At 37.8% G+C, this 25,031-nt stretch overlaps 1 protein-coding gene across 7 annotated transcripts in view; it reads left to right on the forward strand.

The window, feature by feature from the left end:
• The window catches only part of fcho2 (FCH and mu domain containing endocytic adaptor 2), a 72,351-nt gene that overhangs the window by 32,416 nt on the left and 14,904 nt on the right, over nt 1-25,031 (forward strand). For 3 of the 7 annotated variants that reach the window (XM_038304947.1, XM_038304949.1, XM_038304953.1), the window contains exons 7-19: nt 1,343-1,441; nt 6,186-6,282; nt 10,934-10,978; nt 11,128-11,197; nt 11,283-11,307; nt 11,558-11,614; nt 13,272-13,329; nt 13,428-13,603; nt 16,991-17,015; nt 18,285-18,323; nt 19,528-19,567; nt 19,708-19,793; nt 24,176-24,259. In XM_038304947.1, coding sequence (XP_038160875.1) covers nt 1,343-1,441; nt 6,186-6,282; nt 10,934-10,978; nt 11,128-11,197; nt 11,283-11,307; nt 11,558-11,614; nt 13,272-13,329; nt 13,428-13,603; nt 16,991-17,015; nt 18,285-18,323; nt 19,528-19,567; nt 19,708-19,793; nt 24,176-24,259 — 901 coding nt within the window. The remainder of the gene's footprint in view (nt 1-1,342; nt 1,442-6,185; nt 6,283-10,933; nt 10,979-11,127; nt 11,198-11,282; nt 11,308-11,557; nt 11,615-13,271; nt 13,330-13,427; nt 13,604-16,990; nt 17,016-18,284; nt 18,324-19,527; nt 19,568-19,707; nt 19,794-24,175; nt 24,260-25,031) is intronic. The other 4 variants (XM_038304950.1, XM_038304954.1, XM_038304948.1 and 1 more) reach the window with 3 other exon arrangements.

The following is a 25,031-nucleotide window of genomic DNA, read 5'->3' on the forward strand; positions in this document are numbered from 1 at the left end:
TTATATTAACAAATTATATTAAAATGTATATTAGCAGTAATAATAATAATAAAAAAGTTTATCACGATAGAAAAAATAGAGGAGAAAGGTCACGATAGACATGTTTCTCTCGTCCTCACGATATATATCGCCATATCGCCCAGCTCTATTGCTAAGTGTTCTTCAGAAATACTCAGTGGAAAAGCAGTGATGGAGAGAAGAAATGCTCTACACACACCAGAAATGTCTGTTTTCCCTTTCAAAAACATAATTTCTTATCAAGCAAATTCGCCTTATTCAAAACCACAAGGAGGTAAACCACCTTTGATATTTTTTTAAAGGATATAATCTGTAAAAAATATGACTTTAATTAATGTGTAAAATGTATACCTTACATTTATGGTTGTCTTACCCTTCTGTTTTTAAAGTAATGATTTATTTATGGGAAAAGACCACATCTGGATTGTTCTAAACGTAGCAGTGTGCACAGTCCTTGATGAGAGCGCCGTTTAGCCAGGCTTTAATAAAGCACCAAACATGTTTCCCACTGTGCAGCCATGAGTCAAAATGGCCCAGTCAAAGTCCAGACATAAATCTGAGTGAGAATCTATAGGAAAATTGACTGATCTATAGCAAAAAAAATTAACAGGCAATGTTTTAGTTTGTAGATGTGCAAAGCCAGATTGGACTTCCCTAAAAGACTTGAAGTGTTAAATCCACTCCACACTTTTAAGATTTTCATTTCTCCACGAAAAAAACATGAAAACCGTATATCTTTCAAAAATGTACAGCTTAACCTTGTTTAAACATAGAAGTTTGTGATTTTAACAGAATAAACGTAACATATAACTTAATATAATACTATAAAAGAATACTTTTACACCGTAGGCGTATTCCACAGCCAGATGTAAGAGGCTCTCTTTCTGGGGGGTTTCTGATTATTAAGAGCTAATCTCCCCTTAACAGTGGGATTTTCCTCCTCATGAATCTTTGTGCTCATGCTTCTCAGTTTACCTCAAAAACCCAGATTTCAATAGCAGCTTTTAAGCCTGTGATCTCATTACAGCGCTGCAGTAAAAATGCCTAAAATGAATTCCCATCAGCGCCTAACATGATCATAATTGACATCTTGTGGAAGGGACTTACATGTGCCTCAGACCACCCAGACAGTCGCACATAAGGAAATTAGAAGCAAGGAGATTTTCCTCTTTGTCTTCTCTGTGCTCTTGTTTTTCTGTCTCCTTGTCTTCTCGATAATGTGATGTTAAATAGATGGTATGCGTTTAATTTCTTTTATTTTTTAAAGAGGTTTGATTTGTTGCAGTGGCGCTCCTTAACAATAGATTATTGATGTTTGTTACAGAGATTCCAAGACATTGAGGAAAACCACATTATCCACATGAAGCAGATCATCCAGTCATACTCGCAATCAGTGGAGGAAACACACATTCAGATTGGAGAGGTGAGTGTTTCTGAGCCACTCAGTGATCCACTTGATCTTTTAGCAAGGAATAGTTAAACAGGAAACAAGGAGATTGATCCATTCATCTTTTAGAGGGCTGATCAAATCTTAAGTTTTAGACCATCAAGGTCTCGTAAAAAAAACCAAATGCTCACCGGATACTGTGTCTGATTGATGAACGTCCTGCTTTGGCCTCGTCCTCTGTGGAAAAAGGCTTGAAATGATATCAGGTGCAGCTGGAAAGGTTTTTAAATCTCAGTCAGAGCTCCTTTAATCACTTTTTGATATTATCTGGATAATTTCTTTTCTTGTTTATTTAGCGATTTTAGTTAAATGTTGATAATACCTTTGGACTTACTGCATTCTGCTGGCCTGCCTTCATTAGTTTGTAGCAGCTCTATTTTTATTGCCTGTAGAGGGCGACATCGTACCTTTAAATAAAATCTCACCTGGCAGGTCCCTCAGCCCAAGATAGATGATTTATTTGCTGTTAATTGTGAGAGTATGTGTGGACATTTCAGTAGTTATTTTTAATTTATTTATAATAAAGTTAATGGTTGTTAGTTTTGTCATTTGATTATAAGTTAGTTTTTGTTTTTCTTGTAATAGATCATTTTTGTTATGTTTCTGTGAAGTTCTGATCCTCCGACCTTTAATTTTTGTATAAAAACTATAATTAAAGTTTCTGTGAAAGAAAAAATAACTAATGCTTAGTGAAACATTTACAATATCTTTTTTTTTCTGTCCTAAACTTTCCTTATTTACTGAATGTTTCCTGTAAACGGATACCTAAACCATACATTGTTCTGTAGGAACTTCACTTTAACTGGACATTCAACTAAAATAAAGTATTGTATTATTCGATAATATTTCTTAAACCAAAGAAGACGTCTACCAGCCGCAGTTTTTACCTTTAGTGCTGAAATCAAGGACCTCAGGGGGGAACATCACTTTTGGAAAAACATTTGATTGAAGCTCTATTTTCCAATCATCCCAATTCAAAAGTTTTCTCTTTTTTTTACATCTCATTTAAACCTTTAAGATGTCCAGCTACTTCGTGTACGATAGAAATGTCATATTTGTTTCATCGGTAGCATATTTTTACAATGTATTAATGGCTGTGGTATCAAAATATCTAGCAAGGCTGTTAAAAATCTTGGGATGGCAAACCTGAATTTAAAGCAATCCTATAAGATTAGTCTATTTGTTTATTTCCGACTGACCAAAAAAATAAAAGCACTAACATTATCAAACATGCTGTGGCTTTTTTTTAATGTTACATTCAAAGTAGTACAACCAAACTAATTTATTTAGAGTAAAACACCAAATAAAGAAAAGAGGTGCCTGCACTTTTTCAGTTTTTTAATAACCTAAAACTACCAACCTTTAAAAAATGAAGACAGTCTATTGTTGTTTACCATTTCTTTCTCTACAGTAGATTAAAAATGAAAGAGACTATTTTGGTACCAGATTTCTTCAACTGCTGAAAATATAGTTAGCTAAGGATAAGCTATTTAATTGTACCCGATAAAAAAATAATCATATAAGTTCATCTAGAAACATTCAGCAGACATTTTGGGGCTAAATGGAGCTGTAGGGCTGCTTGTTTCTTCTGGAGGAATTCCAGTACATGCTCCTGCATTAATATTCGTGAGTCAGGTGGTGAGTAAAGGGACGCCCGTGCACCAGGAAAAAAAACAAACAAACAAACCAAAGAAACAACAGATCAGACACAAGTGGTGTATTTTAGTTCTCCGTTTCTGGCTGAAGATCAACCGACTTCAGTTTTTTTACATTCTGTTTACAGCATATGGCTGCTACTTTGCTTTTTCAGCCAATAAAGGATGTACCTGGTAGCGGCAGCATCATGCTGTGGGAATGCCTTTCTTCAGCTGTAATTCTTTCCTTCCAATTAACTGTTTCTAATCCTATTATTAACACGGACGTTTCTGGTTCTAATATGTTGAAAAAATGTCAAAAAGATTTGGCAGTAAATAAACTTTGAAAAAACAGAGTTTTAAAAGGAAATAGGTAAGACTTTTTCTCTGATGCAAAGTTTCTGGCCGAGTGACTGTGGGTTGTGTGTGTAGCGGGGACACACGCAAAGCCTGTTTGTTTGTTTGTGTGTTTGTTTGATCATTCTCCATTAGCAGGGTTTAATGCTAAGCTACTTTGAGTTCTTAAGCTGTCATTGACGAGTGACTGCAGTCGTTTAACCAAACCAAAGTAACTGCGCTTGGTAAGCTTCTTATCAGTCATCTTTTTTTGGCGGGGGGGTTAGCTCTGTAGGCCTGGATGCTCAATGTAGGAGAGAAAGAGCAGGACCTTTTTTTAAAGCTCTTGAGTTGTCAGAAGTGTGTTGCAATGGATGCTGAAAGAGGTAGCGATGAAGCGGCTCACTGTAGAAGCAGGTGCGTCCGCCGCTGTGCGTGTTGTGTTTGTTTTTATAAGTGAGCGTTTGTCTGTGAGCGAGGGTACCTCAGGGGCAGACGCATGTTTTCAAGCTTGTGGGGGAAAGTCTCAGTGTAGACATGGAGGAGCTTTTTTGTTTTGTTCCTTTTGTTTGTTTGTTTGCATCGACGTGTGAGAAGAGCCGGGCAGACACGCTGTGGACGTTAGCGACATGAACCATCCTAGCAGCACCTGGCGGATTGCATGTGCCGCACCGAGCACACTTCCTCGCCACGGCAAACTCCTTCCCACCGCACCCGCACCGCCCATCACCAACATCTCCCCCCTTCATCCTCTGCTACTACACTGCAAAAAATAGAAATCTCAATAAGTTATTTTTTCTTAAAATAAGTGTGTTTTTCCTTGATTTGAGGAGGTAAGTAAGACACTTTGCCAATGGAACAAGACAATTTCCTTTTAAAATAAGAAAAAACTATTTTATCCTCTTATTTCAAGTAAATATTATCTAACTATCTTATTTTAAGAGTAAAAATACTCATTCCATTGGCAAATCATCTTATTTATCAACTCAAATTAAGGCTAAATATACTTAATTTAAGCCATTTTTTACTTATCTCTGGATTGTTTTTGCAGTGTAGGCAGGGGCATAGAAGGCTAATGCACTCCACCTCACCGCTGGGGCCCAGGAGGAGGAAGGGAGGGGGGAGGGGGGGATAGGGGAGCTGCACACACACACACACACACACACACACACACACACTGGTTTGAATGCGTCTTGGTTTGATGGAGAAGCCACTCGCTTGCGCTTAGAGTATCACGCACATCTAAATGGTTTGTTGAGATGCGACAGTCAGCCTCTCGTCTTTATCTCGATGCGTACACGTCTCTTTCACTTCCCCCTCACTAAACTTAAAAGCACACATGCAAACAAACACTAACCTTTGTGTGAGACTGCCCAAAGGGTATCCATGGCAGTAACAAAGACAACCTCTGACACAGTGCTCTAACTGCAAAGATCAGTATGGCCGCGCATGAAAATAAACAGAAAAGCCTCCTTCTATCAAGTGTGCTTATGCTAAACGTGTAAATAAATCACAAAAAAAGAAACAAGATGGAATCTGCTCATATGTAAAGGAAAAAAAATAAAAGAGGAAATATCTGTGAATATCTACAAACAAAATCTGTTTTGTTCTTTGTTCGTTTTTCTAGCCAAAGGCACCTTCTCTCTTTAATTTTTACCCCATTAAGATCCAAAGCTCAGTTCTATAAGACCATAATGGGTCAGGATAATAGAAATATAGCTATAGCTGTATTTAAAAAAAAAAAAACCCCGAGGGGACAGCAGTGGGTCTACTGTGATTCCAACATACAGTCATGGAAAAAAATATTAAACTGGCTTTGTTGTCTTCAGATTGATATGTTTTATTAACGTTTTATATAAAACTGTGCTGTTGGGGGCATTTGGCCCAGAAAGTAGTTATGTGGACCTCCTGCTGCTAGATGTTATCTAATGAGGACTGGTAATCGCATTTCATTACATTAGACTGAGTAGATTATAGAAAATACATTTAAATCCTTGGTAGCAACACGTCTTTTGGCAGTAGGGTTGTTTTTGCTTCTTAAAAAATAAACCACCATAAAATGACCAGATTCCAGGAGAAAATGGTAAGATTGGTGAGATATGGATTAGTTACTGTCCTGCCAGTATCATCACCTGCTCCAGGAGCTGCGGCTGGATGATGGTTTCAGTGTTGCCTACATCTGTCCAGGACCTCATATCAGGACCTCTCCTGTCGGAGTGTGGATCACTTTCTGGTGAGCTTCAGTATGAGGTTTCAACTCAACCATATCCAGCTCCTGATTGGTTAACACAACGCCAACCTTTGAAAGAAAATACCAGACCGTTAAACTCCAGAAAAAATGTTGCTTCTGTCTATTAGCACGTCCATTAGCACCTATTCGTAGTGTCCCTTCCCTCTAGTCGGTCAATTCCTGTCATTCACATAGCTGGAAACATTGACAACTATTAATTTCCTCCTAAACGCACCTTTCAAATAGGATAACATGTAAATGTTTGGCTCTATTTGCCTTGTTGGTGAATAGAGCAAGTCCTAAAGTATCCTTCCTTTGATCCTTTAGGAAACACCTTTGGCATTGTTTGTGTGGGTTTGATAATTCTTATGCCATTAATTTTAAGTCAGGCAAAGTATTTGTGGTATAGGAAGGTTTTGTCTATGTTCCTGTTGATGTGCATAACGTTGTTACTGAACCAGTTTTCCCATGCTTCCTCAATAAGGCATCATTTAATGCTTGTTTTTTTCTTTCTCTATAGCTGCACAAGGAATTTGTGAGGAACATTGAGAACACTTCAGAAGAGAGCTTAATACAAAAGCTGGCCGAGAGCAAAGGAACAGGAAAAGAGAGGCCAGGTAAGCTCCTGCAAGGTTTGAACCTAAAGTTTCTCCATGTCTGTGCAGTGTTGTAGGTTTTCTGCCTGATCCTGCCTTTTCCTAATGGGAGGGGTGTATAGAGAGGGGCAATTAGACATTAGAGCAGGCCATCAGAGGCAATCATAGTAATCTGCTGTAAAGGAAAGCCGGCTTGGCATTACAGTGAGCATGTGACACACTCACAGGTTAAGCAGGCATAACCAACTTTTTGAGCAGGTCAGAGTTCAACAATGACTCTTGTGTAAACGTCTCCATGCCACGATAATCAAAGGAATACTCGTAGCTTTTCGTTGGCTCGCCGGTCACCTTCCACTTTTTTTGCGTAGTGCCTGTACATTATTTCACTGTGTCTCTGAACCGTCTCCCGATATAAATATGACCTTGCCCGTTCCCATTCTTGTACTACATTACGTCAGGTCACAGGCACAGAGGCTTCACCTCCGCCGTGTTTGTGTGTACATAAACGCTGACCGCTGTGTCCAAACACTTCCACCAACAAGTGGTGGCTCTCATTTGTTTGGACAGAGGAATTAATTGAGGTTGAAAAAATGGTCTGAAAATTCCTCCAATATCAAGCTGTTCATTAGGGATTGCACAGCAGCTCCGGTCCTGTCAAGAGAAATAACCTCCCCGTCCCCTGACGAAATAGCTGAACGGTTGGCCAGTCCTGGGCCTTTTCAGAGAGAGAGAGGGGTTGAATAAACTTTCTATTGCGGAAACAATCCTAAAGTGACACGCTGCGAGGCAGAGAGGGTGGGGGTGGGGGGATCGTACTGTTCAACGATATCCAGCTGAGCTGTCAACTGGCAGAGGGCCAGACACGCAAGCTCTCCCGCCCCGCCCTTCTCTCCTGCTCCCTGTGCCATGTGAAGCATATGCAATTTAAAAACCATTTTCCACTCATGCGTGACTGCATGCTTCCCTCACAGAGAGTAGAAAGAAAGGGCCCATCCTCCCCTGTATAAACACAGTTGTCTCTCTGTTTGGAGATGCTTAAACAGTTCCTAATGTCTGTCCAGATTTGGGTAATATTTACGTGTGCTGTTTGGACTTTCCTTGCCGTATGTGTGCATAAATATTGTCAGATGTCAGAAAGAAAAGAGTTCCTTCTCTGCCTGGTCCTGACATTGATTTTCCAGTCGTTCTCGCGCCTGTGGTATCACATTTGATACTCTTGTTAAGACACAGGACGTCACTGGTCGAAGAGACAACCAAAATATTGTTCTGATCATTTTGTGTTGCTGTTGGGTGCATAATCTGATCCACATTTCAGGTTGGATGAAACCTTGGCCTGTAATGAGTCCTGTTTTTCTATTTTTTTTCTTTTTTGCCTCCCCGAAAACCTAGATGTGTGACAGAAAATAAACAGCATACACAGTGGTGGCAGAATCATGCTGAGGGGCTTTGATTAAGTCATCTGGTTGGATGAGATTGAAATTAATTACTTTGAGCTTGCATGTAGACTGCAGTTTGGGACCAAATACTAATATTAAATGATATCCTGACTACATCATGCGCATCGGGGGGGAATGAGGTGGTGGCAGCATCATGCTGTGGGAATATTTTACAGAGAGAAGGTAGATAAAGAGATTCTGAAATAGAGCCAGTTCTAGGCTGCAGAAGACTTGAATCTGAGGTGGAGGTTGATGTTCCAGCAGCTCGATGACTCAACAATGGCATCGCTTGGATCAGAAACATACAGTTTGCAGAAATTCTTGCACTTTTAAGATCCTCTTTGGTCCTTTTGTATCTTTGTAAGAAGAAAGCCAGTTTATCTCTTAAAAGAAAAGGGAAAATTTTAACCTATGACCAAACAATGAAGGCGTGCATAATGAGTCTGTTTCAATCAGGCTAACCCTGCTCTGTCAGCTGTTGCTGCCCTGTTGTACTTGCCAGCAATGAGAAGGGCCTGACATTGCCCAGTAGAGTAAATCGGTCATCGGTGTACTTTATCCACTTCACTTGGCGTGATGCGTGCCTCTCGTGACTCACTGCTCCCCTGCGCTTCACTCGGCCCTGCGCACGACAGACAATGCGTCAATTCTGCTCGCTACCGGCTTCTTCTGGGGAGAGCACATCGGCCCCGTAGTGCTGTATACATTTTGAGTTAAAATATCATTAGCTTTGTTGTTTTCAGGTCAAGCCATGTTAGTGTATCAGAAAAAAAAGAGAAAAAAACGCCAGAGGGTCCTGCCCCATCGTCCTGTCTCTCCATCACTCCCTGTGTCACCCACTGCAGCTCATCTTCTAGAGCATGCAACATATCTGTGTGTCTGTAGTTGATGAAGACTGTACATCTGGATGCACAGTCTCTAGTATTCTTCTGGATTTTACCTGACTGACCCGTATCCACATTGCGTGTCGTGCCTCCGGTTTTCTGTTTGTGAAAACTGTGTGAGCCCTTTGTGCCTCCGCCCCATGAAGAGCCTCAGTGAATCTGTCTGAAATGACACATGAAGCGTGACGACGGAGGAGCAGCACCACAGGGGCAAACTTGCATTATTGATGAGCAACAAATCAAGTGTAAACCTAGTTGTTTTTGGCAGTTTTCTCATCTGCTGATTGATTTATCCAAGTAAGCAAAAGAAGTGTTATTCTTTGCTAGAAAAGGTTCACGGCTGGTTGTACACTAGCTATTAGCTAGACATGTCTTTATTTTTTGTTACATGGTCTCTTTAAAAAGCAGCCATATTCCTTGAACCTTTATGTTCTTCTCAAATGACAACAATATTTTTATGGTATTTTATACTATAGAATAATGTTTGGAACAAACCTCAGGGAAAGTAAAAATAACCCTGGTGAACAAGTGTCAAAATTATATTCAGGATTTAAAAAGCCCTGTGATTTTGAGAAGCAACGAAAAAGAAAATAAAAAAATATTTCCATAAAGTAAACCTAGAATTATTTACTTCACATATCTTAATTTTGTTATATTCAAAATAAGTTCAGCATTACCAGAATAAAAAAAAATAAAATATATGCTAAAAAAATGTAAAACTTACCAACCGCTTCAAAGAAATACCTGGTTAATGATCTGCATCTCTGGCCTGTTGAGGATCACTGGTCTAGATTTGAAACAGATCATTCTAACACAATATTAAGCTGACATTGAAGCCTTTCAAGTTAGATCTGGAGTTAGAAAACAAACACCATTTATGAACTTAAGGAAAACACCAGACAGACCAGAGGTTCAGTGGCAGAGAAGTTTGTCCCTGAAATCTTCCATACAACACTGCAATCCACCTTTTATAAATGGAAAGAGTATAACTTAATAGCAGACCTACTAGGACATGGTCGTCCACCTGAACCAACTAGTCAGGCAACAGCTACGAAGCAACCAAAAGGCCATTGCTAATGGAGGAGCTGCAGATATCCACAGCTCGGGTGGAAAAGTCTGCAAACGGGGCAGCTAACAGTTGTGCACTCAGAGAGTCGTGTTTGAAGTTTGCTTTAATCCAGGTAGGGGATGCAGCAAGCATGTGAAAGCTCAGATGGAGCCAAAAATAAACTTTTGGACCAAAATGCCAGATACTGTGCATGATAGAAGGTAAACTATGCATGTCCCCTCAGTACACTACAGCCACCCTGAAAAAAAGGCTTTTCAGGGATAATGGAAAGAGGGACAGAGCTAAACACTGGGGCATTCCATTCTGGGAGATACTGCAAAAGAAAATTGGCTCATAATTAGTGTTGCACCGATACCAGTATCGGACGGGGCCCCGATACTGCCCTAAAATGATGGTATCGGCGAGTACCAACAAATAGGGCACCGATACCATTTTGAGAGCCATAAGTTTATTTAACTATTGTCACCCACTCCTGGTAGGCAATAAAAAGTTCTACTGGATTCACTTTGTATTAGATTTTTTCCTGCTTCACAAAGGTAGGCAGCAGCTTGACAAAGCCATGATGGCAATTATTTTATATTATTATGGTATCGGTATCGGGGCCAGGTATCTGGTATCAGTATCGGGGCCAAAAAATGGCATCGGCGCAACACTACTCATAATGTGCAGTACAGAGCTGAAATCAAACGGTTTAAATCAATTTCATGTGTTTTAATGGCCCAGTCAAAGTGTGAATCAGCAGGAAGGTGTTTAGGCAGCATACATTGTTTTGCGGGCACCTTTGGTTTATTTAGTAACTCTTTTTTTCTGGTGGAGAGGCATCCCAAATTCATTTCTGATCCTGTCAACTTCCAGGTGGAAGACTTTTATTTCACGTCAGGAAAAATAGAGTATTTTTGAATTAAACTGGGGTTTTGGAGAAGGGGAGGTGTGTGTGTGTGTGTGTGTGTGTGTGTGTGTGTGTGTGTGTGTGTGTGTGTGTGTGTGTCTCTCGAAGGAAAACTGTTGAGTTGCGTCATGCTTTGTCACCAGGAGGGACTGTGACATCTCTGAGCGCCACCAGACGCACAGTTGACTCTTGCTATTGACCCTGTCTGCCCTGTGGGATCAGCCGTGCTCTGTTTGCGTACACATTCTGCATGGCATGCTGCACTTCATGTTGTGTGTGTTAGTGATGCGTGTGAGATTATTGCGTGATGTACATTCATAGCAGTCACAGTAGTGGGCATTGACCCTTCTTGTGCCAAATGAACCTAAATCTTTTTTTTTTTTTGTCTCATTAGGACCAATCGAATTTGAGGAATGCAACACAGCCATTGCAACAGAAGGTAGAGCTTTACCTTGAGGATTTAAGCATTCATTTTCATTGCCAAGTTACTCAGTTAAAGCAAAAAAGAGGGGGGAAAATAGAAAATATGTGGGGAAGAACAGATATAGTTCACTCTGTGCTTCTTAAAAATCTTTGTTTTGTTTTAAGGTGCCAAACCAAGAAAGAGGAAAACGTTTGGTATCCCAGGCAGAAGGAAAGACAAGGACACAGACTCTACGTGAGTTTGGACATAACTTCACAGCACAGTTTTGTTTATTTTTTTTTACTATATTTAATGTCAACGAGGGTTTTTTGTTTTCCAGGGAGTCGACAGAAGTCGAAGCTGCTGTGAGTATAAAGTTTATTAAAACAGACATTAGCTGCATGGTTGATCTTCTTAAATTTCCTTTGGATCTGTTTCATGTCGGCGACGTCTGTTATTTTGATGTCAAACTGCAGGAGGCGGACCGGACCATTGTTCTTTTTCTTCTGCCATGTGTTACTCTGCACTTCCCTCTTCCCCCCCCTTCTCGGTTCTCTCCTGTTTGTTTTGTACATTTGCTCATTCATTCATTCGTTTCTCTGTTTGTACGCACAGAACACTGCCAATGGTGCTCCTCCAGGATATTTTGGCTCCATAGACATCCAGAATGCTGTAAGGAAGCTAGAAAGCTTACACCTGCTAGCCATCATGCAGTAACAGTATATATGTATATGCTAATAACATTTTGATATACATTTCAGAATTATAGAAAACATCCCCAAAAAGCTTTCCCAGTTAATAAAAAAATCCATATATATATAGAGTATTTATGGGTAATAAATGTTATTTAAAAGTCAATAAGATTTATACTCTGAGGGTTTTATGTTTAGATATTACTTTTTTTTTTTTTTTTGGTTTCATGAATGTTTTTGTGGATGAATCAAGACATTAAGTTCCAGCACTATGATATGGATAATCATCTGTTTTTTTTTGTGTATCCATTTAATTTGTCACCCTATGTAGGAGTACAATTCAAAAAGTTTTTATCATTATAATAGTTTAAAGAAACTTTGAGCCATTACTTAATGATTCTTCTACATTAAAAGACTTAACACCTGCATAAACTCAGAATTATAAGCTGATACAGATTATTTGCCTTCTGTATAACATTTTTTGCTTAAACTTGTTTAGCTTGAATAAGAAAAGCAACAGCTGTAGTTTAGAAATAATTCTAAATCTTTACAAGATAATCTGGAGTTTTCAACATTTTCTTGTTGAAATTTGATGCACAATTTAAGAAACTGAATCATTTTGCGTTTACAGAAGATTACATTACAAAATCAAGGCTTTATGTTTGAGATTCACTGGATATTTTTAGGGTAGAGGTTCAACCATTTGTTTAATAAAACCTTATTCTTAACAGTTTTTTTTTTCAATATAAACAAATTAAGCAAACACACTTTAGACAAATTTAGCCATTCTTTATCTTATTTTTGGTTTGTTCTTTTGCACTTTTACTCACATATAATACCATAGTATAATATAACACTTTTGAAAATACGACTTGACCTGACTTAGTTATGATCCTTTATTAAAAAAGTTATAAAAAAACTGAACGCTGTAAATCTTGCCTACTAAATTTCAAAAGGTTGTATTGGTAACGTTTTACATATGCATGAATGTTTAATTATAAAGAATTTTTATTTTGAAATTTCAAGAAATTGGGTAAAAATTTTTACTAAGTAAAAATAAGTGGAGGCCCATTTTTGTCGTCCAGAATGTAAGAATTTTTAAATTTTTACAACTGTATATGCAAAAATCAAAAAGGTTAGAAACGATTTATTGATTTATGATTTTTTTGTTTGTTTTTTAGTTTAGTTTAGTTTTTTTCAGAGTTAAAGATTTTGTTACACGGTGTACTTTCTAAATTAATTGTCTAATCAGCTTAAAATCCCTAAATTCTTACGTTTTCGTTGAGCAGGAAGGAAAAAACAATCACTTTAAAATTTTGGTAAAATTTTTTTAAGGATACATTTTATATAGCTCTCTGAATAAAATAAGTAATTAAAAGCTCAACTTTTTTTTTTTTAGCACTCACAATATTTTTCTAAAGTAAATTTCAGAAGAAGACTTTGGCCAACTAAAGAGGTTTTTGATTCTTTAAATAAAATGCTCAATAAACAGTAATTATCTATTGTAGGGAAAAAAAAAAGCTGTTTTTATTGGTTAAAACAAAAGTTTGCATTGGTTTATTGATTATTCACACTTATTGTTTAATTATAGAAGGGACCCTTTTTAATTTTTGTTTTTATTTCTTGTGTTGTTGTAGAATGTTCCCCAAGTTGATGCTGAGGGCTTCTGTATCAGACCGGAAGTGAATGAGAATGATATCCTTTTTTATGCCTCCTGATTCTACATTAATGCTGCGGGTTTGATCTGCAGAGTTCATTTTACGACTTAATTTTTCCTTAACACATCTCCTCACATCCCAAAGACAATTCCTTCTATTCGTCCAGCGATTCGGAGGACGAAGACGAGCCCAGGAAGTTCCATGTGCAGATCAAGCCCGTCCAGCCTAACAATGGCACGCATCAGACCCGAGCGAACATCGATGAGCTCAAAGCCTCCATTGGAAACATCATCCTGTCGCCTTCGACCTCGGTATGCTTTACAGAAACATGCTAAAACAACACTAAACGCTGCCTGAAACCAACCTGTTGATGTTTGTTTTCAGAGGTCAGCTCTGCCTGTGTAACACTAGAGGGCATTAGGGGAACACCTAAAATCTGCTGGGGAGCCTGGGAATAGCATTTAAGCTCAGTTCAGGTTTTTCTAATGCATTTTGTTCGAGGTTAGAAGTTATACGTCTTACATTATTTATTAAATCTGCTTCCAATTTACTAAATAACCTGTTCACACTTAGTCCATGATTTGTTTTTCCCCTGAATATGGTTTAGTGTAAATCATCTCCTTTTTATTTTCTTACTCCTACGAACTTGAGATCAGTTTCACTCCTGATATTGTTGGCCTTTACCTCGTGCTCCCAAACATTCACTCAGCTCTGCTTTTATGCACTTTGTTCCACCCATGACTTCACTCGGGCATCTCCTCATTCAGCTCCTTGTCCTCTTCTTTAACTCAGTCTCTGAATTACTCTCTGCTCCTCGACGAAAATAGCTGGAGTCATTAAAATTTAAAGCTGCCACTGCTTGTTTGTAAACACTGCAGCGGAAGTGTTAGTTTGTCTGCGTGCGCTGAGCTGTTTTTGTTGTTGTGGGGCAGCAAACAGTCACTGACGGATCACTAAATTAAGGTCTTCGTCTCCTCCTTAACCTGTTTTTTTTTCTCCTTTCTATTTGTTTGCTTTCCTTTTTTTCAGTTTTGTGTATAGCCACCTGCTTCAAAAAGAACTCTGCTGTGGTTTTATGAAAACTTAACAGAGAATTAAGATTTTTGCTTGAGATGAACGGATCAGGCTCTGGCCAGTTGTCTTTAAGGTCTTAGCTGCTGATATTGACCAATTATTTCTACTTATTTATTTGCCTTAAAATCAAATCATCAAAGACCAAGGAAATATACCTAAAATTCTTATACAGACTGTTATTTTAAGCTAATTATCAGGCCTATCATTCAAAGCAAATGTTTATCTAGCTTTTATTAAACTTCAGTAAAGTACATCAGATTTGGTTGATGTGTTTTTAATGTTAAAAATTGTAAGAGTTCTTTCTTGTAAGAATCAATAGTTTCAATCCCACCTTAAAAGGAATTACATGGTTAACCAAGCCTTTATATTACAATTAATTCTGTTTGTTGATGAATTTGTGGAATAAGGTGTTCGTTTTTTCATTGCCCTTAACAAAAAGGAATAATCAAATCCATGTTTTCCACCCATGTACCTGCAGATCTAACACTCTGAGCCAATCGAGACAAAAAGGCCAGAGATGTATTGCGTAACACAGAGAACAGATTCTCAGTTTCTTCTTTAAAGAAGTAATTTGAACTCAAAGGTAACTATGAAATCTACCAGATAATTTATTCATCAAAGAATTTGTTCCTACCCATAGAGTTATAATGAAGTCAAAACGGTTCATCCAGGTAGGCTGATCTGTTCATGTGCAGAAAAAGGGGAGAGTTTGGTTTGTTAAAGCATTAGATAACTTATGAATTATAAACCTGATAGGAAGATCATCATAGCAAACCAAGATCGGGACGATTTTTTATAAAAAAATTTTTTGCATATGTGTTTTCTATAAATATTTATATATTTTTTTCCAGTATATTATTTTCTATTTTAGCGTTAAAAATAAGCATTTTTTTATCAACAATATTTTTTTGGTATTTAAAAAAAAATTAATACTTTTAAATACAGCTGATTGATACAATAATACTATTATCACATTCGCTGTGTCTTTCTCTTCTCTTTTTCTGGTTTCTTCCCGTTACACAGAGACATTTCGTATTAAAGCAAAAACTTTCATCCAAGGTGGTGCGCACAGTCGCTTCATCTGGCGTGAATTATTGAGATCTGTTTTTGTTTTGTTTTTTCTTGTTTTCTTTTCCCCCTCACTGCCCATTTTTCTGTCCTTTTCATTTCTTCTCCTGTTTGCTTCTCCCTCCGTGGCGCTCCCTTTATTAAAACAGTGATGGAAGTCGTGTGAGTGAGCGCGGGAGAGAGTGTGTGTGTGTTTGTGTGGCCAACAAGAGCTGTAATTGAACCCATTTGCCGCTTAGCGCCTGTGGGACTAAGCCCTGGCCTCGCAGCTCTACGGTGGTTAAACGTTTTGCTGTGTTCCTTAAACCCATTTTTGTTTCTTCTTCTCCCCTCCTCCCCTGACAGCTTCTCTAACCTTTCTTCTTGTAAGAAATGGGTTTTTTATTGAAACTGAAGTTGCTCTTGGTTTGGTCGGTCCCAAGAGTCTACCTCACGTATCTGTAGGACGTGGCAGATTTATGTCTGGGGAAAAAAACGACTCAGGGAGGGAAGCCGGCGAAGTGTCGGCCACGCTCTCCATTGTCCCCGACTGATCGTAGTCCCGGCTTAAACACACTGTTTTGAGCTGCCGAATTCTTCACCCTAGGTTTAATGCCTGGTATGTGCGAGTCCAGAGCAGTCCTGTGATTTACTGTCTTTAATGCCAAAGTGGAAACTTTAGCACAGCCACCAGGGAATAATTCATGCAGCCGTTCAGAACCTTAGCCTATTTTATAAGTGTTATGCCTTGATATATGATACTGAAACTCGATAAGTATTTTAAGGACAAAATATTTTAAATAAATAGTTTTATCTTTAACAAGTGGCTCCTGAGAGCAAATCAGTGACCCTTAAAGTACAACATACCAGCTTTTAAAAAAAGCATTGGCTCTCCCAGGTGGGGAAGTGATCACTTCTCTCTCATGTTCTGTCAAACGACAACTGCACAAGACTTAAAGTATTCATACCCTATTAAACTTTTCCAAATTTATCATGTTACAGCTATGTATTTTTAAATTTTGGTAGTTGTCCACTTTTTACAAATACAAAGCAGGCCTTCTGAGGCAGGTGGTCAGATTTCTCTCTTTATTTATTTATTAATTTTTTTTTAGGTTTTATGGCACTAGTGGCTCGTTTTCTGACAGTAGGCTGACAGGAAAGGGGGTATGAGAGAGAGGGAAAGACATGCGGCACAGGCCGGATTCGAACCCGAATGCCTATAGAAGGACTCTGAACAAACAGCTAGTGTAGATGGGTTCATGTGTTAGATTGGCCTAGTTAAAGCCCTAGATCAAAATCAAATTGGTCATATGTGGCATAATGTGAAGGAACACGCTGCATTTGTCCATTCTGAGGGAGTTTGAGCTGTTGACTTTAGAAGGACGGGAAGAGATTTCATTTTGTAGATGTGCAAATCTGTTAAAGATAAACGCCAAGACTCACACCTGTAGATGCCCGGATATATACATGTGCACCACAGTTTTCAAGTTCAAAGGGTATGATTACTTTTGCAAACCAACACTTTATTATCTTTCTTTTGATATTAATGTTTACTTTTTTATATTCTCCTTTTTTAGGGGCAAATGCGGAGGAACCAGTCCAGTAAGTAAACCCCCCCCCCCCCCCCCCCCTTTTTTTTTCTTTTTTTTTTTTTTTTAAGTCTTTGTGTTGTTGGAATGAGAAGAACAACTGTGGCTACAGTTTTGTTGGCCCTGGTTGCTGTTAAATAAGTTTTTTTTTCTAGAAAAAAAAAAACTCCAGAAAATCAAGCCAACACCAACATATCTCAAGAAAAAGTAAATAAGTGCTCCCTTCTTATATAAATGTCAGGCATGAGGGATGTTTTTCTCCTGCTGGTACAAATCAGACTAACTGTTTAATCAGCTGGATGTTTTGACAAGTCAAGACTTATCTTTCATCTTTTGCAAAATGGTGCAAGAATTTAAACTTTTTAGATGTATAAAACAAAGAGAAACAGCTGCACCGCATAAATATAGGAGCAACGCTGCTCTGTGAATATACACAATAGTTTGATTACACTAAACTTAAGGCAACACAAATTGCCATGAGTTGTTCTTTAGACTTCTCCTTTTAAATAAAGCACAAAAAAATAGGCTAAATGGCTCTGGTTTTTTTGTGAATAGAGAACAAGAATCCTGCATGATGGCCATTGTTTAAAGGTGAAGTACTTTTATAGCAAAAGGTTTCAACAAAATCCCTCCAGACTTAGTCTCTGGTAAATGACGTGGAAACTGTGTGTGCACACAATTAAAAAAGATCAGCAACGTCAGATTCAACCAAATATTTGGAATACAGAAGAATATTTTCCGAAATAAATAGAAAAAAAGAACAAAAACAGGTGCTATGTCTTGTAAATAGTACAACAGGACAAGGCAACAGGACTGTTTTGTTTGACCCATTAAATCCTCGACATCTGCAGCGCAAAGCTCTGTGTGGCAAGTTCAAAGTCAGGTCCGAATTCCAACCAGGCTGAAAGAAAACATTAGGACATGTTGGATTATTGACTTTGGTCTGGATTGATGGAAAAACATGCGTATGTCTACAGATTCAATGAACACGCTTCTCTTCAAGTTGGTTGAGTTTGACGCATTTAAATCAAGTTTGTAGCATCATAATAAGCCATTTTTATAAATATTCATGTTTTTTTCCTGTGTATTTTTAGCTCCTACAAACATCCATATAAAAACAGCTTCTACATTTCTTTGTCTTATAAAGTTTTTAAAATGTTCAGAAAAGATAACAATATATATTTCAAAATAAAAAAGGTGTTCACTTGCTGCAGTTAAAAACTTGAAGAGTTGATGAATTTGCACAAATTGCATTCAAAGATGTGAACTCTGCATCGCTTAGGGTTTACAGGAGTATCTACCTTAAGGTCTAAGGCTAAGGGTGAGTATGTTTTAACTACAGTTACTGGCAAGCGTCCCCGCCTCCCTCCAACCCCCTACAACCCTCATCTCTGTCTCCTCCATGGAGCCTTTCACACTGCTTCAGCAGCCAAACAAACCCCGCCCCCTTCCTGCTAACATCACTGATAAATATATATGTATATTTTTTTTATATCTCACTGCAAACCTAAAGTTTTCTATTTTGACAATTAACTCACTTGAATGGCTTTAAATTTGGGTTTTCTTAGGTGGATCTTCTACCTGTGGTGTGTAGGTACAGTTCCAGTCAGACGTTTGCATCCACTCGTCACGGATCAGTTTTGGTCTTTCACTGATCTCTTTAAAATGTAACTTTTCAAGGGTGGAATGACTTTACAACATGAAAAAGCTTCTGGCATAGTTTTGGTTGGATTTTTTTCTTTTTTTGGTTACATTTTAAGCTCATTGTGAGTTGAAAGAACTTAGAATTAGTCAACAAAACCACTGACGGCAAAACCGACCCATATCATGATGCTGCCACCCCCTTGCTTAATAGTTGGTATATTGTTGATGTTTGAAAGCTTATTGATTCTGTCTTTCCAGTGTAAAACAACACTTTTACAGCTCTATCCACTTTATTATAGGCTCAAGTCTTAAATTTTTGTTGTATAATCATTCCACCCATGAAAAAGCCCACAGTGAGAGTGTGTAAACTGTAAATTAGAGCTGTATCTACTCAGGTTGCTTAAAGGGATCTTTAGGATTTGTTGTAGTACTTAAAATGGGTTCAGAATAAAAAAGAGGGCACTCGCATTGTTGTTTTTAGTTGCTAAATCCAACCAAAACTCCTCTTCCAAACAGCTTCCACTACATTAAAAACCCAGTAGAACTTGGTCTATTAATCTTTGTATTATTTGGTTTTGTAGGTTTTTAATTTCTAAGGCAGAAATTATTTGTTCTGAACAGTTTCTCAAATAGTACCAGTCAAAGGTTTGGTACCACCTTAATGTCTGGTTGTGTTCAAACATTTGACTTGTACTATGTCTCTCTAACTCTCAGTGGTAGGTGGTGGTATGGTCATGTTTATTTTTTTATGTGTTGTTCAAGGTGAGGGAATATTAAATCGTTCCAGTTTCTCTAATATATATATATTTCCTAAATTCAGTAAATCAGTTCTCTTTAAATATGCAAATAAATCGTTTCTGTTTATTCATGTTTCCCTGCAGATGATGAGCTTGTAAAGCCCAGAGGGTCAACTCCATTCGAGTGAGTGTAACATGATTTATTCCTTTGTCTGTTCAGAATCAGAGTTACATTGTTTGCATCATGCTTTCTGATTCAGAAGTGTTAATCGTTCATGTTATAAATGGAATAAACTATGTTTCTTTGTGCCTCGGCTCTAATAGGTTAAGTAACAACGATCTTCTGTCTTTGGATCCATTGAGCTCTACTTCAGGAGTTGGATCCTCCTCCTCTATGTCATCCACTGCAGGTAAAATTATTTTTAATAGACCTTGCATACTATCACACAGTGAATCTGCATCATTATTAAGGCAGAATTTTCTTTGGTTCTGGTTCCCATTAAAGTGTTTTTTTTTTCTTTACATTTCTTTCGTATATTTTAAATCAGGTTCATCCAAGCTTTAAAGCAAAAGCCAAGACATTTTAAAAAAATACTAAAAACTGAGCGGTTCTTGATTTTTAGGCTTCTGCTAATCGCGGTTCTGACTACCGTCTGCTGTGATGGTGTCACTAGTCGCAGCATATTTAACAATGGGTTTACGGTCCGAGCGCTAGTGGAAGCAAGCTGGCATTAATTAGGGATAGCATGAGGTATTACCAGCACTAAATAGTGATATGCCCCATTTCTGCTAAATCAGAGCAGTTTATTAAGGGTCTACACTTTTTGGGCTTTTCCGTTATTGACAGTTCCATATAATAATTGCTGCTTTTAGTGCCAGGTTGCTTGCAGTTCCAGCTATTCTAATTTATACTAAAAACACTACAATAAAGGGTTTTTATTCTGTTAGGTGGAGGTGTCACTGATCAAAGAATATTTTGATAATATCTTTAACCTTTAAGGTATTTTAAAAATGGGTTTATTGTATTTAGGAGTTGTGATGGAAGCTAGCAATAGATAAAGTTAGCTTGCTACAGAGTAGCTCTTATAGATATTGCATTGCTCCTCTATCTCGCTGCCCAAAGCGACTTCTCTTTTAATTCAATTCAATTTAGTTTATTTATATAGCACCCATTCACAACATATGTCGTCTCAAGGCACTTTATAGAGACAATTAAACCAGATCATTACAGTTAATTAGAGAACCAGGACTACATTGAAAATCAGGGCAAACTCCAACATCTATTGACAGAGGTGTTGATGGCAGCAACAAAGCTGATATTTTGTCTCCGGGATGGTGTCACAGCCAAACACGAACAGACTAGATGAAGCTACTATGAGAAAAAGCAGAGAGAGCATAACGTTAGAGATTGAACTTACACATTCTGCAGAATGCGATAACAGAGATGGAATGGAGCAGAATGATGACAAGGGGTCTCTTTGTCTTCCAGCAGTCTAAGCCTATAGCAGCATAACTATAGAGATAGCTCAGGATTACCTGAGCCAATCTAACTATGAGCTTTATCAAGAAAGAAGGCATGGAGCACTTTAAACATTATTTAGGTCATGTTACATACTTTGGATGGTAATTTGGAGGAATTATGGTGCAGTTTTGAAATTGCATCAGCCTTGCAGAAAGTGCTTACTGCTGTTAAACATCACAATGCTGCCACCTGGAACAATGTTCTTATGTGAAAGTTTCAACTTGATTCCCTCAGAGAAAGTATTGTTGTCGTCGTAGCTAGGGTTGGGAATTGAAAAGATTTTCACGATTCCGATTCCCTTTTCGATTCTATTAAACGATTCGATTCTTTATCGATTCTTTTTTCGATTCCAATTTGGGGGAAAAAGGAGAACAAACAGTTTGATTATCAGAATCAACTTTGTTTACTTAACTATTGCACAATCTTACAAACTCAACAAGATCAAGATGTCCACAGGAAATGTGAAACTGGAGTAACATCTGTGTTTAAATGAAAAATGAATACAACAACAAACTTAATAACCAACAATGTCTAATAACAAATGATGGGATAATAACCTATTTTAAATAACAAAAAATAATAATTATAAAAAATTAGTAGGGAAAATTAACAGTTCTTTTGCAGAAAGATGAGCATATCTGCTTTTTCTGGAAGGATACAGGATCTTTCAGGGCTTATGGTGTCTCCAGCCGTGGAGAACACCCTCTCAGATGGGGTGCAGGAAGCCTGCACACAGAGGTAGTTTTCAGCCAGTCCAGATAGCAAGGGCAGCGTATCTTGCTTGTTCCACCACCACAGTGTGGCGCTATCCCTGCAGGGGATGGAGGGCAAGCTTTTATAGAGCTGGATTTCCTGATCTACCCTCTGGGCTAAGGAAAGACGGGGCTTTGATTCAAAAAGTGACCGCAGCTCGCTGTCTTCCTCCTCGAATAGTTATTTCCAAATTGCGTAACTTGCGTAACTTACGTAACGTACGTAAAAAACGTGACGTAAGTCATGCTCCCCAGAGCCGGCGCTCTAGGCTCTGGTGCTGCGGGAATCGAAAAAAGAATCGTTCAGCGAGCTGCCAAACGATGCCATGGAATCGGAAAATACGGAACCGGTTCTGAACAGGAACCGGTTTTCGATTCCCATCCCTAGTCGTAGCTCAACAACTCAGTCGAGTTCTTGTCTGAAATCTGATGTGTCTGAAGAACTTGGATTTTGATCTTGTTAACTGCTGTAGGTTTTACTCGGGGTTGAAAGAGTTGAATTTGGAACAGAACAGCAGTTTAGATTCATGGCAGGCTGGATGGTTCCTGGCTCATTCGTGAACATTCCCAGAAGTTTCATTTCATCTGTTGGTGGCAGTTTGGCTCTGAAAAATACTTGACACATCTAAGAAGTTTGTTTTATGACAGCTGCTGGGAACGATTTTTTCCAATTTATGGTAATCTAGAACTCTCTGATTTAGATTCTCACCGTCTTCCTCTGACTTTTCTATTCTTTGTCTCTCTTTTTTTTCTCCTTCAAGTCACATTCCAGAACCTTCAGCGCCATTTATGACAGTATGTCAGTCATCTTACACTACAGGACCAGAACTGTAAATGTTCCCCTTAACCTTTCTGCTTTCTTTTAGTTCTTTGAAGTTCATTTGTTCGCTATTTAGCTGTAATTCTACTAGGGTTGTCACGATACTAAACTTTTCAACTCGATACAGATACTAAGGAAAATATTCGATACTCGATACCATTTTCGATACCACAAGGATAAAAACAAAGACTTCAAAATTCTACAGAAATATTTTCATTACTAAATAAAATACAATAAATAAAAACAATAAAGGTTGTATGCTGTGCACAATTTTAAGCAAGCTTGATAAAAAAACTTATAAAATTAAAATTAAGTGTTCCTTCCTTGGCTATGCTTTGCACACATAGCAATGACACTAGCCAAACCGGTTAAGAAACAAAAATAATTCTCAGCAGCTGCACCACTTACAAAACAAAAGTCTGAAACTGAAAAGTGCGTAGAATTATTCAATCACACAGTGTTCTGAAAGTGCATTTTCCACTATTTTGCACTTTAGATGAATGACTGCTTAGGTGCCACTGGTGGTAGCACTGTATCGATACTTTTAAAAACGAGTATTGTATCCGGATACAACGTTTCAGTATCGATACTTTTTTGAGTATCGATACTTTTGACAACCCTAAATTCTACACACCTGGAGTTTACTTCGCTAAAGTTAATTGCCTGAACAGGCATAAACAAAGGCCCTCTAATTTGTTTATTAGATCTATGTTCCCTAATAGATTTTCACCTAAACACTCTCGGTTCTTCCCTGTCATTTAAAATTAAAGTTGTTAAAAGGAAATCCCATTTAATATTTTTACTGATCCAAGATTAAAATTATATTACAGTTTTACATGTTGCCAGATATATCCTTTTTTTTTTTTTTTTTTTTTTACAAATGAACTTGTGTAATGAGTGGTTAAATACAATAGAGAAGTTGGCAAAAAGAAAAAAAAACAACCAAAAAAAAAAGGTGTTACACATTCTTATAGTTAAAAAGTTAAAGGTTATGGTTATTTTAATAGTAACTGATAATTTAATTATGTTTTGTTTGTTCAGCAGACTATAATTTTAAACACTGAGAATTGAGAAAAGGTCAAAAAAAAAAAAAGTCCGACCAACTGCAGATGTTTCTTTTAATAAATGACAAAGTGAAATCAATCAGTAAGTCTTGAAAAAAAAACATAATAAATATAGAATTTTCCATTTTTGTTCCTTTTTATATTTGTTCGGAACTCAACCGTTAAATTGTTCATCTATTTACAGTATTCACAAAAGTTTTCAGCCGCGGACTGTTTTCCGGCTTCTACCAACAATGAACAGTCAGACCCTGAATATGCCTCCCGTTACATATAGTATTGAACATGTTTCTCATGCTTTAAATGCCTGACACCAGCGTTTAAACAGAGTGACATTAGCACTGACCCATTACCCAGGTTAAACATAATCCACAGTTAATTGGCACCTAGTCGAGGTCAGCGGGTCGGCTATAAAGCCCACAGGCACGATGTTGTCAAACAAAGTCTCATTACTGTCAAAGGTCTCGGCTTTAAAGGCCTCCTGTAGTGTAAGATGACTGAATTAGATATTTTTTATTTTAATTGAATTGTATTTGTACTTAAATGTTGTGATATAAGATCAATGTTCTGATTTGATTTGTTTGCGTTTGAGTCACTTGCTGTTTGTTTTTATTTTCCTCTCACCTGTCCCTGTCAGACCTTGCTTCTTTGTTCTTTCCAATCCCTCCATCTCCATCTTTTCTGATGAATGACTCTGAGGTCTTTCTCCCAGAGGCACCAGGTAAAATGTGTGTGCTCCTTTATATTAACCTGAGCGTGAGGCATTCCTCAAAAAATAACTTTTTGTAAATGTTTTGTAATATTTTTTCTGGATTTTAATATTTTCAGTGCTTTTTTTTTTCTTCAAATCCATCATAACATTATATCCTGCCCCCTGACACATAATCAGTGACATAGTAACACGTTGATTTTAACTTTTTGAAGTATATCTAAAAGCATGTTACTTGATTTTACAGAGATTACCCTTCGTCTTTGAAAGAAGATGTATGAATAAACCAGTTTACACAAAAAAGTATGGGACAAATGCTAATTTATTTTTTATGTTGTGATATAGAAAGATTAACATTGAGTTGATGTTCCAGGAGATGCTGATGGGAGGATTGAAGCACCCAAATATGGGATTTTGCCACATAGGAAAGGGGGAAATGCTTCTTCGGGAAATAATATTTCAACATAACCTTCCTTCACATAATACCTCTATAATAATGGCAGCAAATGCATTTGTAAAGCATGTAAAAAAGCGTTAAAACCCTGAGACACCACAATTACCTAAATGCTGCAGCGATGGGCTGATAACCGTTTTCAGTGTTCTAGTTCATTCAGCAGACATCTTCACAGATATAGACTAACTAACCTCAGCCCCTGAATGCTTGAAATTACTCTTGTTGATGTCATTGTTTTCTGATTTCTGAGTAACTCTGTGAATGGATATTTGGCCACTTGGCAAGCGTACACTTTGTATAGAGAGTTAAAATTTCGGCAGATGATTGTAT

Source organism: Cyprinodon tularosa, unplaced genomic scaffold, assembly GCF_016077235.1.
Source record: "Cyprinodon tularosa strain WSP-4 unplaced genomic scaffold, ASM1607723v1 ctg55, whole genome shotgun sequence".
Lineage (NCBI taxonomy): Eukaryota > Metazoa > Chordata > Actinopteri > Cyprinodontiformes > Cyprinodontidae > Cyprinodon > Cyprinodon tularosa.